Source organism: Aulostomus chinensis, chromosome 10 (assembly GCF_037954235.1).
Source record: "Aulostomus chinensis isolate RoL2024-O1b breed Wild chromosome 10, RoL_Achi_v1.0, whole genome shotgun sequence".
NCBI classification, from domain to species: domain Eukaryota; kingdom Metazoa; phylum Chordata; class Actinopteri; order Syngnathiformes; family Aulostomidae; genus Aulostomus; species Aulostomus chinensis.
Genome location: NC_141329.1, coordinates 14292460 through 14309205, shown reverse-complemented (window position 1 = coordinate 14309205; position 16746 = coordinate 14292460). Strand labels below are relative to the sequence as shown.

Genomic DNA, 16746 nt, shown 5'->3' with positions numbered 1-16746 from the left:
TATGGACAAGTTGCACTGCTTTACGTTTTGTTAAGATTTTGATATCATGTATATTTATGATATACATTATCACTGGTGTTTTATACCAGAAATCTGTAGTCTTGGCATCAATCTACGCCTCGAATTGGGATGATCACAGTTTTTTCAACTCAGTATTATCTCTAATTCCCAATCTGGACTCCCATGATTTGATTCTTGGCGAGGATTTGAAATGTGTCATTGACCCAGTTCTTGATAGATCGTCCTCCTGAATTATCCCACACTCAAAGATGTCACAACCTTTGTCCACCCTCATGGACCAATTTGGCTATATTGATCCCTGGAGATTCACGTACCCATCTTCCCGTCAATATTCCTTTTTCTCACATGCTCAATTGTTCTTTTTCCCGTATTGATTACTTGTTGGTGGATAAAAATCTTTTCCCATCACTTAGTTCTGTACAATATTTACCCATAACAGTTTCAGACCACTCACCTGTAGTACTTGATCTCTGTTTTGACCTAAAACCCAAACACATTAGGATTTGGCATCTGGACCCTCTCTTAGAAGAAAAATTTTGAAATTATATTTCTGACTCCATCACTGTCTTTTGCCACACCACCAAAAATAAAGGCACCTCCCCATCATTACTATGACATACCCTGAAGGCTTTTCTCAGAGGCAAGATTATTTCATATGCATCGTATGCCAATAAACAATGCAGAAATTGTAAAGAAGAACTAGAAAAACTAATTGCAGATTTGGACAGATCACTAGCAGCAACAAAGGCAAGGCAATTTTATTTGTAGAGCCCGTTTTCACCACCAGTTTGTCTCAAAGGGCTTCACATGGCATCATAACAACATCCTCTGTCCTTAGACCCTCACATCGACTGAGGAAAAACTCCATAGAAAACCCTTTTAACAGGGAAAAATCTGAGAAACCTCAGGGTGAGCAACAGAGGAGGGATCCCTCACCCAGGACGGACAGACGTGCAGTAGATGTTGTTACAGACAAGAAAACAGTTTACAATGCAGAATGTGAGAAACACGGAAATGTTAATAACAGCTGAAGAAGGACGCTTCTGGTAGGGGAGGCAGGGAGAGCAAGCCAACTTGATGGGGGATGGATGGCAGACTGGTTCATGGAAGGGGAGCGCAGGCCAGTGTAACAGTAGGGAATAAGGGGGGGGGGGCGATGCAGGCGGCGGTTGGGGCTCTGGTGGATCTGTGGAAACACAGAGAGACTGCGAGACACCAAGGCCAAACTACAAAGTGCAACAAGTAGTGGTAGTGACAGTTCCAAAAATGTGCGGGGAGGAGAGGAGGAGAGAGGGGGAGAGAGGAGAGGAGAAGAGAGGAGAGGAGAGTAGGGAAGGGCTCCATGTAACCTGATGTGTCCCCCAGCAGTCTAAGCCTGTAGCAGCATAGCTATCAATGATTCAGAGCTACCTGAACCAGTCCTAACTGAAGGCTCTGTCATAGAGGACAGTCTTAAGCCTGGACTTAAATGTAGTTAAAGTGTCTGCCTCTCTGACCCATGGAGAGAGCTGGTTCCACAGTAGAGGAGCCCGGTAACTAAAGGCTCTACCTCCCAGTCTGTTTTTATTGATACTGGGAATCACTAAAAGACCTGCATTCTGGGAGCGGAGTGCTCTGGTGGGACAGTCGGGACTAATGAGCTCTTTCAAATAGGGTGGAGCTTTATCATTGAGAGCCTTATAAGTCAGCAGAAGGACTTTGAAGTCGATTCTAGATCCTACAGGAAGCCAGTGGAGAGAAGCTAAAGTGGGAGAGATGTGTTCTCTCTTCTTAACTCCCGTGAAAACCCTCGCTGCAGCGTTCTGGACCAGCTGGAGACTCTTTAGGGAGTATTTAGGACATCCTGACAGGAGAGAGTTGCAGTAGTCCAGCCGAGAAGTGATAAATGCATGCACCAGTTTCTCAGCATCACTCTGGGAAAGGATATTCCTAATCTTAGCGATACTTCGCAGATGGAAGAAGGCGGTCCTAGTCACATGCTTTATGTGGGAGCTGAAGGAAAGGTCCTGGTCAAAAATGACCCCAAGTTTCCTTGCAGTTGTACTCGAAGTTAGGGTGATGCCATCAAAAATAGTGATCCGATTCAAGAGTGTGTCCCTGTAGTGTTTAGGTTAAAAAATGATTAGCTCAGTTTTATCTGAACTGAGCATTAAGAAGTTAAAGGACATCCAGGATTTAATGTCTTTCAGGCAGTCTTGCAGATGAGTAAGCTGGCTTGTGTCGTCTGGCTCCATCGACAAGTAAAGTTGTGTGTCATCTGCATAACAGTGGAAGTTGATCGAGTGCTTCCGGATTATGTCACCTAATGGGAGCATGTAAAGAGTGAAGAGAATCGGTCCTAAAACTGAACCCTGTGGTACACCATATGTAACTCTGCTATACTCCGAATGGTCATTATTAACATTAACAAACTGAAACCTGTCAGATAAGTAGGACTTAAACCATTTTAGGGCAGTTTCTTTAATCCCAATTTCTTGGTCTAGTCTCTGTAGCAGGATGCTGTGGTCGATGGTGTCAAATGCAGCACTGAGGTCCAAAAGGACAAGCACAGAGACAAGACCTCTGTCTGAAGCTATAAGAAGATCATTAGAGACTCTGACCAGTGCTGTTTCAGTGCTATGGTGTTCCCTGAATCCAGATTGGAAGGCTTCAAAGAGCTCGTTGCTGTGCAGATGTTCATGTAGCTGCTCCAGGACAACCTCCTCAAGGATCTTGGAGATGTAGGGGAGGTTGGATATTGGCCTATAGTTGGCTAATACATCTGGGTCAAGAGAAGGTTTTTTTAAGTAAAGGGTTGATGACAGCCACCTTAAAGGCCTGTGGCACATAACCTGTGACTAAGGAAAGATTAATTTGGGTCAATATAGAAGTGTTGACTAGAGGGAAGGCATCCTTAAGGAGGCTTGTTGGGATGGGATCCAGCAGACAAGTGGCTGACTTGGAGGAACCGACTGCAGAAGTTAATTCTGACAGGTCGATGGGGGAGAAGCTGTCCAAGTATGCACCAAGTCTGGGAGGTGCTTCTATGGGGACTGTAGTCTGTCCTCCATTACTGGCAATCTTTGTTCTAATATTCACAATCTTTTCAGTAAAGAAAGAAAGGAAGTCGTTACTGCTGAGAGTTGGGGGGATGCATGGCTCAACAGCACTATGGTTCTTGGTGAGCCTGCCCATGGTGCTGAAGAGGAACCTGGGGTTGTTCTTATTCTTTTCTATCAGGGACAAGTAGTAAGCGCTTCTAGCATTACGGAGTTCTTTTTTTATATATTAATAAACTCTCCTTCCAGGCTTGGCGGTCTTCCTCGTGCTGGCTGGAATGTGTCTTCCTTTCCAGTTGTCTGGTCTTCTGTTTTAAGGCACGCAGCTCTGGGCTGTACCAGGGAACTATTCTTTTCTGGTTGATAACCTTCTTCTTCAGGGGAGCTATGGCATCAAGTGTCCCAAGGAGTGCTGCTGCAGTGCTGTCCACAAGATAGTCTACCTGCGAGGGGGTGAAATCAGCATAACTGCCCATTATATCACTACAAGGTGTGGCAGCAAGCTCTGCTGGAATAAGCTCCTTAAATCTAGAAACAGCAGTGTCAGATAGACTTCTACTGAAGCGGGACTTTTTCCCAGGTAGGATATAATTTGTTAAAGTAAATTCAAATGTAATTAAGGAGTGATCCGACAAGACAGGGTTCTGAGGAAGAACTATGATGCGGTCAGCTTCTATTCCATAAGTGAGTACTAAATCAAGGATGTGATTAAAAGTGTGAGTGGGTTTGTTTACCCTTTGACAGAAGCCAACAGAGTCAAGAAGCGACTTAAACGCAGTGGCCAGAGAATCATCATTGACGTCCACATGGATGTTAAAGTCACCCACTATAATGACTTTGTCTGAGTTCAATGCCAAGTTAGACAGAAAGTCAGGGAATTCTTCTAAGAACTCAGAATAAGGTGCAGGAGGATGGTACACCACAGCAAGTAAGAGTGGTTTCTCTGCTTTCCAGTCTGGGTGGGAAAAGCTGACAATAAGGCTCTCAAATGAATTAAATGAACAGTTAGGTCGAGGGTTAAGCACCAAATTTGACTGATAGATTGCAGCTACTCCTCCTCCTCTGCCAGTGGTGCGAGGTACATGGTAGTTAATGTAACAAGGAGGGGAAGATTCATTTAAACTAACATACTCATCTTGCTGCACCCAGGTTTCAGTGAGTGCTAATACACCAATCTGATAATTAGTAATTAAATCGTTCACTAGGAGAGACTTGGATGCAAGAGATCGAATATTAAGCAAACCACATTTAATAGTTGCATTGGGTTGATTTGCTGGAGCAGTGGTTTTAATTTGAACTAAGTTGCTATAAATTACTCCTCCAGATTTGGGTGCAGGCTTATAAAGCCTCGGGGCAGACACAGTTTCTATAGGCTGGGTGGGTGACAACATGAAGGAACCAGCAGAGGGGCGTGTTAAACTGCAGCTCTGCCTGCTGGTCTGAACTCTGGTTGCTTGTCAGGGATTAGTATGGCTAATAAATTGGCCTATGTTCCTAGATAAGAGAGATGCACCATCCAAAGTAGGATGGACGCCATCTCTCCAAATCAGACCAGGCTTTCCCCAGAAGGAGCTCCAATTGTCTATGTAAGCCACGTTGTTATCTAATAATACTACAAATATAATAATACCACTAATAATACAAATACTTCAGACTTATAAAGAGAGACTTTGACTTAAGACGGAACCTGACTTACTCCTTTCAACAGAAGGTGAAAGACTACTTTGGCACTCCCATGGTACACTATATAAACACGGTGACAAGGCTGGGCGCCTTCTCACACACCCGTTAAAAGCCAGACAAACATCCAACCAAATTGTCCAGATCAGGACAAATTAGGCACTGTAGTGACTGATCCAATTAAAATTAATACCTCATTTCATTCGTTTTATCGTCAGTTGTATGAATCTTAATCCCTGGGTGATGAAACCCAAATGGACGCCTTCCTTTAAGAATTAGACTTACCAAGAGTTTCCCTTGACGACAATCAGACACTAGACGCTCCTTCAACACTTCCTGAGATAAAAGCACCAATAAGCTCAATGAATAGTGGCAAATCCCTGGGCCCGGACGGGTACCCCTTTGAGTTTTTTAAGTGATTTTCTAGTCAGTTGGCCCCTCTACTTCTGGAGATGTTTAACTATTCATACAGCCATGGCTCTTTACAGCCACTTTAATGCAAGCCTCTACTTCCCTCATCCACAAAAAAGACAAGGACCCTTTAAACTGTGCATCGTACAGGCCGATTTCTCTTCTACCTGTCAAAAAATACTTGCAAAAATTTTAGCTTGTCACTTGGGGCCCATTATGCCTTTAATAATTGTAAGGGAAATTCTCCTTGTAGATCGTTGAGAGTTGCTAATTCTCTGAAGAATTACAGACTCGTTGTGATGAATCAAGTCTCTTAAATGCATGCAGCATGGAGAGAAGACTGCTGAGTGTTCTCTGCTGATCTGTACGATGACCCAACCTTTTATACCATTAACAACAAAGGAGCAGATGATTTCCACATCAAAGCAATGACTATAGGGTATAGGAAATAACACCTGTTAAATATTTGCTTCTCAACTCCCCTCTTCATCCTGGTCTATTGCCCTTTTGTGCCTTGAGGTCTGGGTGGCCACAGGAACTCCTAAAATACTTCCTGAGGCTCCTACCTCTATTACCTCTGACCTCTCTATTAAGTCAATTCCTACATCATCTCAAAGGATCAAACAGGTTTCACTGGTGGGAGAAACTCCTTTTCCAATGTCAGAAGGCTTCTTGATGTCATACATTATACCATCCTCATCTATATACCCGGAGGTGGTTATATCTCTTGACGCGAGAAGGCCTTCAATAGGGTGGAATGGCCCTACCTCTTTTCTTCCTTGTGGCGGTTTGGGTTCAGCTCTCGTTGTATTTCCTGGATTAAATTATTGTACTCCTCTCTCCAGGTGTCTGTCTGTACGAACACACAGTGCTCTGCTCCTTTCCCCCTTTCTGTGGCACATGCCAAGGGTGCCCCCTTTCTCCACTGTTGTTTGCGCTTGCCATTGAGCCGTTGTCCATAGCGGATGACCTACTCCTGTATGTAAGCGAGCCCCTGTCAAGCCTTCTTCTGATTCTCTCAATTCTGGACTCGTTCAGCATGTTCTCTGGGTATAAATTGAACATCTCCAAAAGTAAGTGTCGCACGATAAGTCAGTTGGCTACAGAAATCCCAACTCACCTCATTCCATTCAAGACCACTCCAATAGGCATGAAATACATTGGCATAAGGGGCACATGACCCATTCGCACACTGAAAGAATGAAACTTCACAGCACTGACAGCAGCAGTCAAACAAGCTCTTCAGAAATGGAACCATTTACTACTGTCTTTAGAGAGTGCAAACTGTAAAAATGAACATCTTACCAAGGTACCTTTATCTCTTCCAGTGCTTACCAATCTACCTCCCTCCACCATATTTTAATCTTATCAATAGCATCATATCCACTTTTATTTGGGCAGGTAAACAGGTCAGAGTAAACAAATTCTTACTCCAGAGGAGCAGATTGCTGGGTGGCCTAGGATTGCCCAACCTCCTGGGGTACTATTGGGCAGCTAACACACAAAAAATTTTGCTCTGGTTCACCACACCTCAACATAGTTGGTGCCAATTAGAGGCAAACTCTTGTTCCATGTCCCTCCAGGCACTTATATGTAGCACCGTCCACATCACTCTCGCAAATTTCCCATCCAACTCCATTGTAACTAATACATTAAAAATTTGGACTAAAATCAGGAGGCGGTTTGGATGGCTCTCCCTCCCCCAAACTACACCCCTTTACAATAATCACTTATTTGTACCGGTCAAGTTTGACTCACGCTTTGCAGCTCTGGAAAATAAAGGCCTGAGATGCCTGGGAGACTTATACATAGATGGACTGTTGGCCAGTTTCAACCAACTATGCTCAACCTTTGGACTAGGTAGTACAGACTTTTTTCTCTTCTTCCAACTTTGCGACTTTGGATGAACTCACTCTCCTCAGTTCCCTCCAAGCCCCACTCCGCAGTGGTATTGACTTAGTACTTCAGGCTAAATCTTTGTCTAAGGGCCATGTTTCATTCGTCTATAATATTTTTTCACCAACAAATGATACATCTGTAAATAAGAGCAGGGCTGACTGGGAAACTGAACTCCAGATAAGCATCTCTGATGCTCTATGGAAAAAAGCATTGGAAACGGTGAACTCCTTAGTAGTAGTTGTGCGAGACTCTCAGTTATCCAATTTAAAGTACTCTTTAGGCTGTACTGTAGCAGAGACAAACTCTTCAAATTTTACCCAGACAAGACTACTGAAGCCTATGATAAATGTTCTCAGACGCCCTGCAAACTGACGCACATGTTCTGGTCATGCTCCAAATTACCTTATTATTGGAAATCATTCTTTAAAACTATTTCTGACATCCTTGTAATATGTTATTCCTTCGCCACAGATAGCCATTTCTTGAGTGTCTGCTGATGAACTTGGAACCTCATCTTTGCAGGATAATGTTATAGCCTTTGCATCTTTGATTGCATGCAGAAATATTCTTTCCTTATGGAAATCCACCCAGCCACCTTCCTTTAAATTCTGGTTACATTTTTATTTTTTTTCTGAAATTGGAGAAAATCAAATTCAGTTTTAGAGGCCGTCCCAAAAGGTTTTATTCACACTGGGAACCACTACTTGATTTTGTCAACAAACTGCCTGCCACTGAAATGTCCCCCTGACTTAACATTCACACCTTGATGATCCACTGACCCTCCTACTCTTCTTAGAGATGACTCCTTACACATATATTGGCCTTTTGGCTAACTGGCTAACCTGACATGCAGAGATGCAGGCAGCAAACAACGAACAACAAACAACTTATGTAAACCCCCCCCCCCCCCACTTATCTGAAGGTAACTATCTGCATTTCTTATACAAATTTTTCTTATTATTATTATAACTGTTGTTGTATTCTTTTTTTTTCTTTTTTTTTGGGGGGGTGGGATGTATAGGTCTCCAGGGTGGGTGGGATGGGTGTTGGGTTATATAGAAAATGGAAAAAAATGAGAATGTGACTTTTTCTGGATGTACTGTCCACTGCAACTGCAAATCAATAAAAAAAACAAAACAAAACAAAACAAAGGAACTATTTACAAAATGAGATGTGGAAAATCAGTAGAATCAGTAGTGTGTGTGTGTGTGGATGCGTGTGTAGAGTGCATGTGTGCTGGTGTTGTCTGTGTGAACAAAACAGAAGGGAAATCAAACCAACATGACCAAACAAACCAACAGAACCCACATGGTGTGCCTGGAGGACAAGAGAGAGAGAAACTGATTGACTGCAGGGGCTTAAATCAACTCAGCCACACAGGGCTCAGGTGTGCTGAGGAAATCGCTGCACTTGCAGGAGAGACACAAGGACACGCCCACCAGCCAACACACAGATGATACAGAAAAGGGACCTGGGGCATCACATGGGCTATTATTTTATTAAAATATTTGGAGTGAAACTATCCCTCTTTACCATCTCCACAGGCACCCTGCCGGGGGGGGGGGGGGGGGTAGATTTTCCTGTATTGGTTTTTCGCCTCCATCATAGGAGATGGACAGATGTGTGAGATAGGTTTGTGCCTATGTAATCCATGCTTCATATGTGTTGTCATGCATTATCATAATCACGCTGTGTTGCTTGCATAGTTATATAGCCTGCACACAAAACACATTCACAATACAATTTCTTCATTCATGATAGAAATCATCCATCCATCGTCATCTTATTCTTTACTAGTAAGGGTTGTGGGGGCTGGAGCCTATCCCAGCATCTACAGGCGAGAGGCAGGGTTCACCCTGGACAGGTCACCAGTCCATCACAGGACCAACACATAGAGACAGACAACCATTCACACTCACATTCATACCTACGGTCAATTTAGAGTATCAATCAGCCTCGTCCCCTCTTGATGTCTTTGGACTGTGGGAGGAAGCTGGAGTACCAGAGAGAACCCACACAGACACGGGGAGAACATGGAGACTCCACACAGAAAGATCCCGCGCCCGAGCCGGGACTCAAACCCAGAACCTTCTTGCTGTGAGGCCACAGTGCGAACCACTGCACCACCGTGCAGCCGATAGAAATCATAAAAGGGGGATTATATATATCATAGACCAGTGTTGCCTCTGCATTTCCTTGTTGTTCCCACTATTTTCCCCTCCCCTTTTGTGTCTTGTTTGTCCTCTCTGACAGGGAGTGGCCAGGTAGGATGACTGTAACATTGTAGTTTTCTTTCCATTCTTCTTTGTATGCATTATTTTCACTATGAACTTTTCCATTTCACACTATTTGAGAGATATTTTTCTCTTCACCATGCTATTACAGTCCACTGCATTCACTGAGTGACTGTATCCTACAGGTCAATCAGTGGATGGGCCAGAATTTTCTCCAGCTCAATGCAGAAAAGACTGAAGTCATTGTGTTTGGTCCCAAAAACGCAAGGCTTGAGGTCAGCAGCCAACTCAACTCAATGACACTACAAACCACCGACCAAGCTAGAAACCTTGGTGTTGTCATGGACTCAGACCTGAATTTTAAGAGCCACATAAAACTATCACTAAATCAGCCTATTATCATCTCAAAAACATTGCACAAATTAAAGGATTTCTCTCTTAACAGGACATGGAAAAACTAGTCCATGCATTTATTCTTAGTAGACTACATTATTGTAATGGTGTCTTTACAGGTCTCAGTAAAAAATCAATCAAGCACCTGCAGCTCATCCAAAATGCTGCTGCCAGAGTCCTGACCAACAGTAAGAAAATGGACCACATTACACCTGTCCTTAAATCACTGCACTGGCTCCCTGTGTGTCAAAGGATTGAGTTCAAAATCCTGTTACTGGTCTATAAGTCACTGAATGGGCTTGGGCCTAAATACATGTCAGAGCTGCCGACTGGGTAGGAAGCATCCAGACCCCTCAGGTCATCAGGAACAGGTCTACTCAGCGTCCCCAGGGTCAGAACCAAGCAGGGTGAAGCTGCTTTCAGCTTCTGTGGTCCACACCTGTGGAACAAACTCCCTGAACCTCTGAGGGGGGCACAAACTGTCAGCTCATTTAAATCAGGGCTGAAAACACTGCTGTTTGCTGCAGCCTTCTTATAGTGTATTGATTTGGGATTGATCTGGGTGATTTATTATTAATGGATTGATTTCATATTGATTTGTCTGCTGTCAAATAGATTTTAAACTGTTTTATTGATTTTAAACGCCTTTTGAATATTTTATTTCACTTATTCGATTTTAAACTGTTTTTAACTTTCAATTCTCTCTTTCCCTCTGTAAAGCACTATGAATTGCCTTGTGTATGAATGGTGCTATACAAATAAATTTGCCTTGCCTTGCCTTTAGTGTTTAATTAACCTGCAATTAAAATATGAACATGAATAAAGCAAAAATGCGATTTCCATGTTTGCATGTAAGGGGGCAACACGGTGGTGCAGTGGTCAACACTGTGGCCTCACAGCAAGAAGGTAACGGGTTTGAGTCCTGGCTCAGGCACAGGATCTTTCTTTGTGGAGTTTGCATGTTCTCCCTGTACTTGAGTGGGTTCTCTCTGGTACTTGGACTTCCTCCCACAGTCCAGAGACTTGCAAATGGGGACTAGACTGATTGATACTCTAAATTGACCGTAGGTATGAATGTGAGTATGAATGGTTGTCTGTCTGTATATTTTGGCCCTGCGATGGAGTAGCGACTAGTCCAGGGTGCATCCCGCCTCTCACACACACGCCGACTCATAAAAGAATATAAGTGTCTCACATTGGTAATGTGTGTGGTTGTTCTATGAATTGTTCTTGAGAGCTTCCTTTAATTTGATTAAAACACCCCGCTTGGCTGTCACTTTGAAACTCTGGCTCTCCAAGCCTTGTTCATTTGATACTTCAGGAAATTCTCTTCCACAAATCCAAACATGACCCCCACACTCTCCCAATCATTTAATAGGTCCTGAGCCTGAAGGTACTTCAGGCGAAAGGGCCAGCTCTCAACTCTGCTCTCACTCTCTGATCAGACTCAGGCTTGTGGTGTTTTGATTTGTGATTAGTGAATGTTTAGCCAGACCGGACAATTGTGCTGAATTTCAGCGAATTTCATGCATGTTCAGGGGGTGAAATTACATTATGCTCATAATGCTCATATTGCGCGCGCTCATTGACAGCAAGAACAGTCTAGTACCAGGTTTTGAATGGGTGTGTATGTGAAATTCGGCTCCGGGCCGTCTGGCCCAGTTGCTTCATGGGTTTAGGGGGGGGCTGGGACACTGTTTAGTGTGTGTTTGTAGTGTTTTTAGTGCTGCTAATGTGTTGCTCTGCCGAGCAAACATCATGGGGTCTTCGCCTGAAGTACCTTCTGGCTCAGGCCCTAAGTAATAAAGGGGCAGGATCATGGGCTGTCTGATGTCATAGATTCTCCCTGACACCTTCTGTGTCAGCCTGGTTTTATGCTGTCCCCATCACCGAGCTATCAGATCGTTATTGCACTGCAGACAGACATCACATCATCTCAGTTATCCCAGACCCAACACTTAACAATCAGCACTGCTCTTTCTTGGGCTTCCAGCAAAACACACAGCATTTTTCATCGATTGGATGAAGGGTTGCTCTTGATTAGCAAGGTCAATAAGAGTGTCATGGGTGGATTTTCACAAAAACTATACCAGGGACAGTGCACAGTGGTGCAGTGGTCAACACTGTGGCCTCACAGCAAGGAGGTAATGGGTTTGAGTCCCGGCTCCATCACAGGATCTTTCTGTGTGGAGTCTCCATGTTCTCCCTGTTCCTGTGTGGGTTCTCTTCAGGTATTCTAGTTTCCTCCAACAGTCCAAAGACATGCAAAATGGGGACGAGGCTGATTGATACTCTAAATTGACTGTAGTGTGAATGATTGTCTGTCTATCTCTTTATACTGGGATAGACTCCAGCCCCCTGTGACCCTTAATCAGGATAAGCAGAAGAAAATGGATGGCTGGACAGATCAGCATTGCACTGTTTACGCTGAAAAAGGACCAGCTAGCACTTTCAGTTACATCGAATCATAAAGAGTCTTTCTGTGTGGAGTTTACATGTTCTCCCTGTGCCTGCATGGGTTCTCTCTGGGTACTCTGGGTAAGGGGAGGACTAGGTTAGTTGGACAACAATTCTAAATTGGCTGTAGGTGTGGCGGAGAGTGTGAATGGTTGTCTGTCTCTATGTTTTGGCCCTGCAGATGACTGGCGACCTGTTCAGGGTGAACCCTGCCTCTCGCATCCCAGGCAACTGGGATAGGCTCCTGCCCCCACGCAACCCTTAAAAAAATAAGCGGTAGAAAATGGATGGATGGATAAAAAGGCATTTATAGATTATTGAGCATATAGCTGGATAAAGATGACTTGGACTGTATCGATTGATGTGTTTGAGTTTGTAAATGGACATTTTTGCTGTTGGCCATTTGTCTTAACTAATAAATTAATTAAACTGTCTTCTGCTGCTTTCCAGAGCCACAAAGAAGTGATGTAGTAGTGAAAAAACATTTGAGTTCATTTTAAAAGTATGAGTAAAAATCTTAGAAATGCTATCATTATGTCTGCCTGAAAAACAGCTTATCTGGATCAGTTCTGCCAATCTGCCATTCCATGTTCAGTTGAAGTATTGAGTTCATTACAGAGGTCGGTCTTCATGGCTCGGTGTGGAAGAAAATTGACATTTTGCCATCTTGGCTGCTGATGTTACCTTTACAGTTTAAATGTTTCCACCTCCTTCTTCAAGTTGGAACTGCATGTGTGAATGAAAGTTGCTCAAAACAGAAGTGGAGAGCAAAACATTTTATTACTAACACTGGAATAGTTCAATTTGTATATTATTATACAGAAACTAACTGCTTTACAAAAACAAAATGATACAATATCACATATATGTACAGTGTAGTAAATATACCATCTCAAATTGTACACAAAGTATTTACAGTTGTCACATACTGCAATAAAAACAAAACTCAGACTAATACTCTACAGACATTAATTTTGCATAACATCAAATAAAACATGCCACATTTTGAGGTTTTCATCTTTACAAAACCATGACTGTTTTTAAATTAGTGCAAGTCAACCACTTGTTTAAAGAGGTTATGGATACATCATCCTTAATATCTCCATTCACACACAAGTGCCACTTAAACCATGAAAAGGTAGCAAACTGGTTCTGGTTTCTTTCAGTTTTCCTGGTTTTATCTGTATGTGTGTGTTCTAAAGGCGTACTCGCTGATTGTGGGCTTTGAAAGGGATGGGGGGGACCTTCAAGAAGTTCAATGGTAAAGTGAGAAACTGACAAGGACCTCAACACATACCTGCGACTCCTGACCTCCTTTCTGATCGGACATCACCATTGTTATTTCACTACTTTTAAAAAGCCAGGAAGCGTAATGCTTTCATAGCAAGCCATATATGGCCCAAACAATCTGTATGGCTTCACATGCTCCACTCTCAACTATGGTTTAACCTATTTACACGGCAAAGACAGCTGATGCCACTCAGTGTGGTCCAACTTCTTGTACACCATTTATCAACTCCATAAGAAAAACATTCTAAAATATTTTCTTCAGAAAAATCGGCAGGTTTTATATGTGGCAATTGTTTGGAAATAAGCCAAATATTGAGAGACTTCAATTGTTTGTTTTGGACTTTCTTTCAGCTCTTTGTCTAATCTTTATATTTGGAAACTGTTGTAAAACCTCTTTACAAATTCATGGCATCGACACACATCATAAGGGACATTTTTAAGAACCTGAACAAGCTAGCGCCCATCTGTCATGTCACTTAATACCACTTTTTTCGGCAAGAGATGAGAGTTTGTCACTGCGTGTTTGAAATGTATTAAATGCTGCCTCACTAAAACAGCAATCAGGAGCTTTTCAAAACCGATTAAACGTCACCATCTTTTTTCAAGATGCGTCCAGGATGGTATCCTTGGTGTTGCCATGAATCTGTGCCATAGTTCTCTGAGCTCTTTATGACTAAAACTGCTAATGGCACAGGCGTATTGATGTCAAAGTAATAGCTTACCTCTGAGGCCATTCAAAACCAACAATTTTAGAAGATAATGTCCCTTAAAGAAACACCTTAAGAGGAACTACTCTGGTGGAGGGGCAGTGGCCCACACAAGCAATCTCCTCCTCTCAGTCATCATCCCAATATTGTGACCACAGAAGGGTGATGGGACGTTGACAGACCGCTAACATGAGAGTTTCATCCTCAACACATGCTAAGGAAGTTAGGATGTCCCAACCTTCTGAAAATATGCAGCCACCTGAAGTACTAGCTTGTTCAGGCCTACAATGTGTATCTGTAAGGGCTATTCAAAAATTTTAATAATCATATTTGCAACTTATATAGCACTTTTTAAGACACTCAAACTTTTGCCTTCATATTTTAAGACTGTATGTCAAAAAAAAAACTGGCAAGTTTGACACAAGCAGACACCTTGAAGAAGAGACTGGCCAATGTTCCCATAGCTAGTCCCGGACCTGCCCTGACCAATAACATTTCACACGTAGGACTCTGTATCGTTAATCACCCAACACGTCTTCACCTTGTTACATTGAGACATCCCACAAATCCAACTGACACTGTTTCGAGACAGCGTTTTGGTCCTGCATGTCTACAATTTGGCAAAATAATTAAACTAGATTTAAACTCATTTTTCTACAGAGAGGAGCGCAGTAGTACGATTTTTTCATGGGCGTTTTGAATGCAGAAAACGTGGAATACTGACACTTTGTGAAATAATACACAATTAATCAAAGTGGGAGTTTGTTCTCGCTAACTAAAACATATAACTCCCAAATTACACTTGTGGTGGATTTTCTTTGAAAAAGGCCCGCAAGATGAACCCTCACTAGTTATGGCTGACTTGACTGTTGAGGATTTGTCTGTGTGTGTCCATGTGTGTCTGTGTGTGTGTCGCTTGGCAACTTAAGTGTCATCATCATAATGCGGGGAGTTGATGTGGTGATGTGCCTCACTGTACAAATAAAACCCATGGTTGACCAAGGAGCTTGAGGATTATTGCCTATTGCATCATTTCCTTGTCACTGCATAAACAAATTAAAAATCGGTGCTGCTGAAAATATAGTCATACTTAAAGGAACAAAACTTGAAATAAAACCTAAACACCAAAAAGAAAGGAAAAGAAATAGCCTGGAGCTATTTACATGGCTGCACTTTCCCCCAGTGTTCAGCAGTCTGCATGTTCATTCCCCAAGAGTGTTGGAAAGTGTGAAAAGAGGAGTATTTGTGTAGTACTATCTAGCTATACAGGATAAATACTTTCAGGCAACAGGGTATATGTGTGATTGTATATCTGATGAGCAGTGGAGGCCAGCCGTGATGCAGCTCATATGAACTCGTGGCGATATGGATGGCACGCCTCCATAATTAGTACCTGTTCTTTATCCCCAGCAAGATTTGACTTTACTTTAAAAATTTTACGCACTGAAAAACCCTGACAAAGGCACACCATGGAGAAAACGTCAACATCGAAATTAGCACTAAGGACTAGTTATACATAATCTGTGTATGTAAAATATGTACAGGACTGGATGGAAATTCAGATAGACAGTCCTGTCTTCCACCACATCAGCTGGTCCATAGTCATGAGGGAGGTCAAGGAACCACTCTCACTGAAGGGGCATGAAGCGACAGGGTCCAACCATTCCCTGTGTAAACATCACAGTTGAACAATGTCCAAACTCAACGTTGTATTGGGTTTGTGTGAGTGACCTTATCATTACAGAAGCTTCAAACTGTGTCAAGTGATTTTAAATTACCTCAGATTCAAGTCTGCTCTTGTTAATATGCCCCCTTAACGCAAAACATAGATACTCTCCTGCCAAAGCAGCAATGTTGGAGGAGGTGGACAGCAAATGTGGGAGTTAAGTCAAGTGCAGCATGAGCCCTGACCAGCAAATGGTGTTGGGCAGGTGGAAGCGGAGGCTGCATGTGGGGGATTTCTAGCCCATCAGACAATCTTCTTGATACTGGGTCTCTTGAAGCTGCCAGCACTGCGCTGCTTCTGGACCTGACTGGCTGAGCCGTGGCGAGTCCGACCTCCACTGGATAGAGCAGAGCTGGGGGACAACTGGACATTCTCTTTATCAACACCTGGAGGATGAGAGTGAAAAGAGACACTCTTTTTATTAACTCCATTTCTCTCAGACTTCGAATGCGTAACGGACAAAACAAATGGCTAACACTTCCTCTCTGTTTTCACGCTTCATAACATCCTCTCAGAAGTTACTAACGTGTTACATGTAAAGCTGAGTCTGAAAATCAAAAACAGTGACCACCCACTTTCTGATTGGCTCAAGTTCTAGAAGTACATTTCACACTCATTTTCTGCATTGAAGACAGCAGTTATAGAGGGAAACAAGCAGAAAACGTTGAGGAAGTCAGGCAATGGGGTTGAGACACTCTTGAGTGGTATGTTTTAGGTGACTGGACGGTTTCAGTTAGCTTGAAGACATTCAACCTCTCATCCAGAAGGCTTCGTCAGGTCTCAGGCACTGGTGGGGAATAGCAGGATTTTAGGACTCTGTGTGGGTGTGACCCTCTAACAGAGTCAACCAGTATCTATGTGGGTCATTAGGGCCACAGGGGGATCCAAAT

The 16746-nt window shown here is 43.0% G+C and overlaps 1 protein-coding gene across 3 annotated transcripts in view; it reads right to left on the bottom strand.

The window, feature by feature from the left end:
* Positions 1–15693: 15693 nt before the first annotated feature.
* The window catches only part of nf1a (neurofibromin 1a), a 100972-nt gene continuing 99919 nt past the window's right edge, over positions 15694–16746 (bottom strand). For all 3 annotated transcript variants that reach the window (XM_086216121.1, XM_086216123.1, XM_086216122.1), the window contains one exon: positions 15694–16242. In XM_086216121.1, coding sequence (XP_086072247.1) covers positions 16100–16242 — 143 coding nt within the window. In that variant the 3' untranslated portion in view covers positions 15694–16099. The remainder of the gene's footprint in view (positions 16243–16746) is intronic.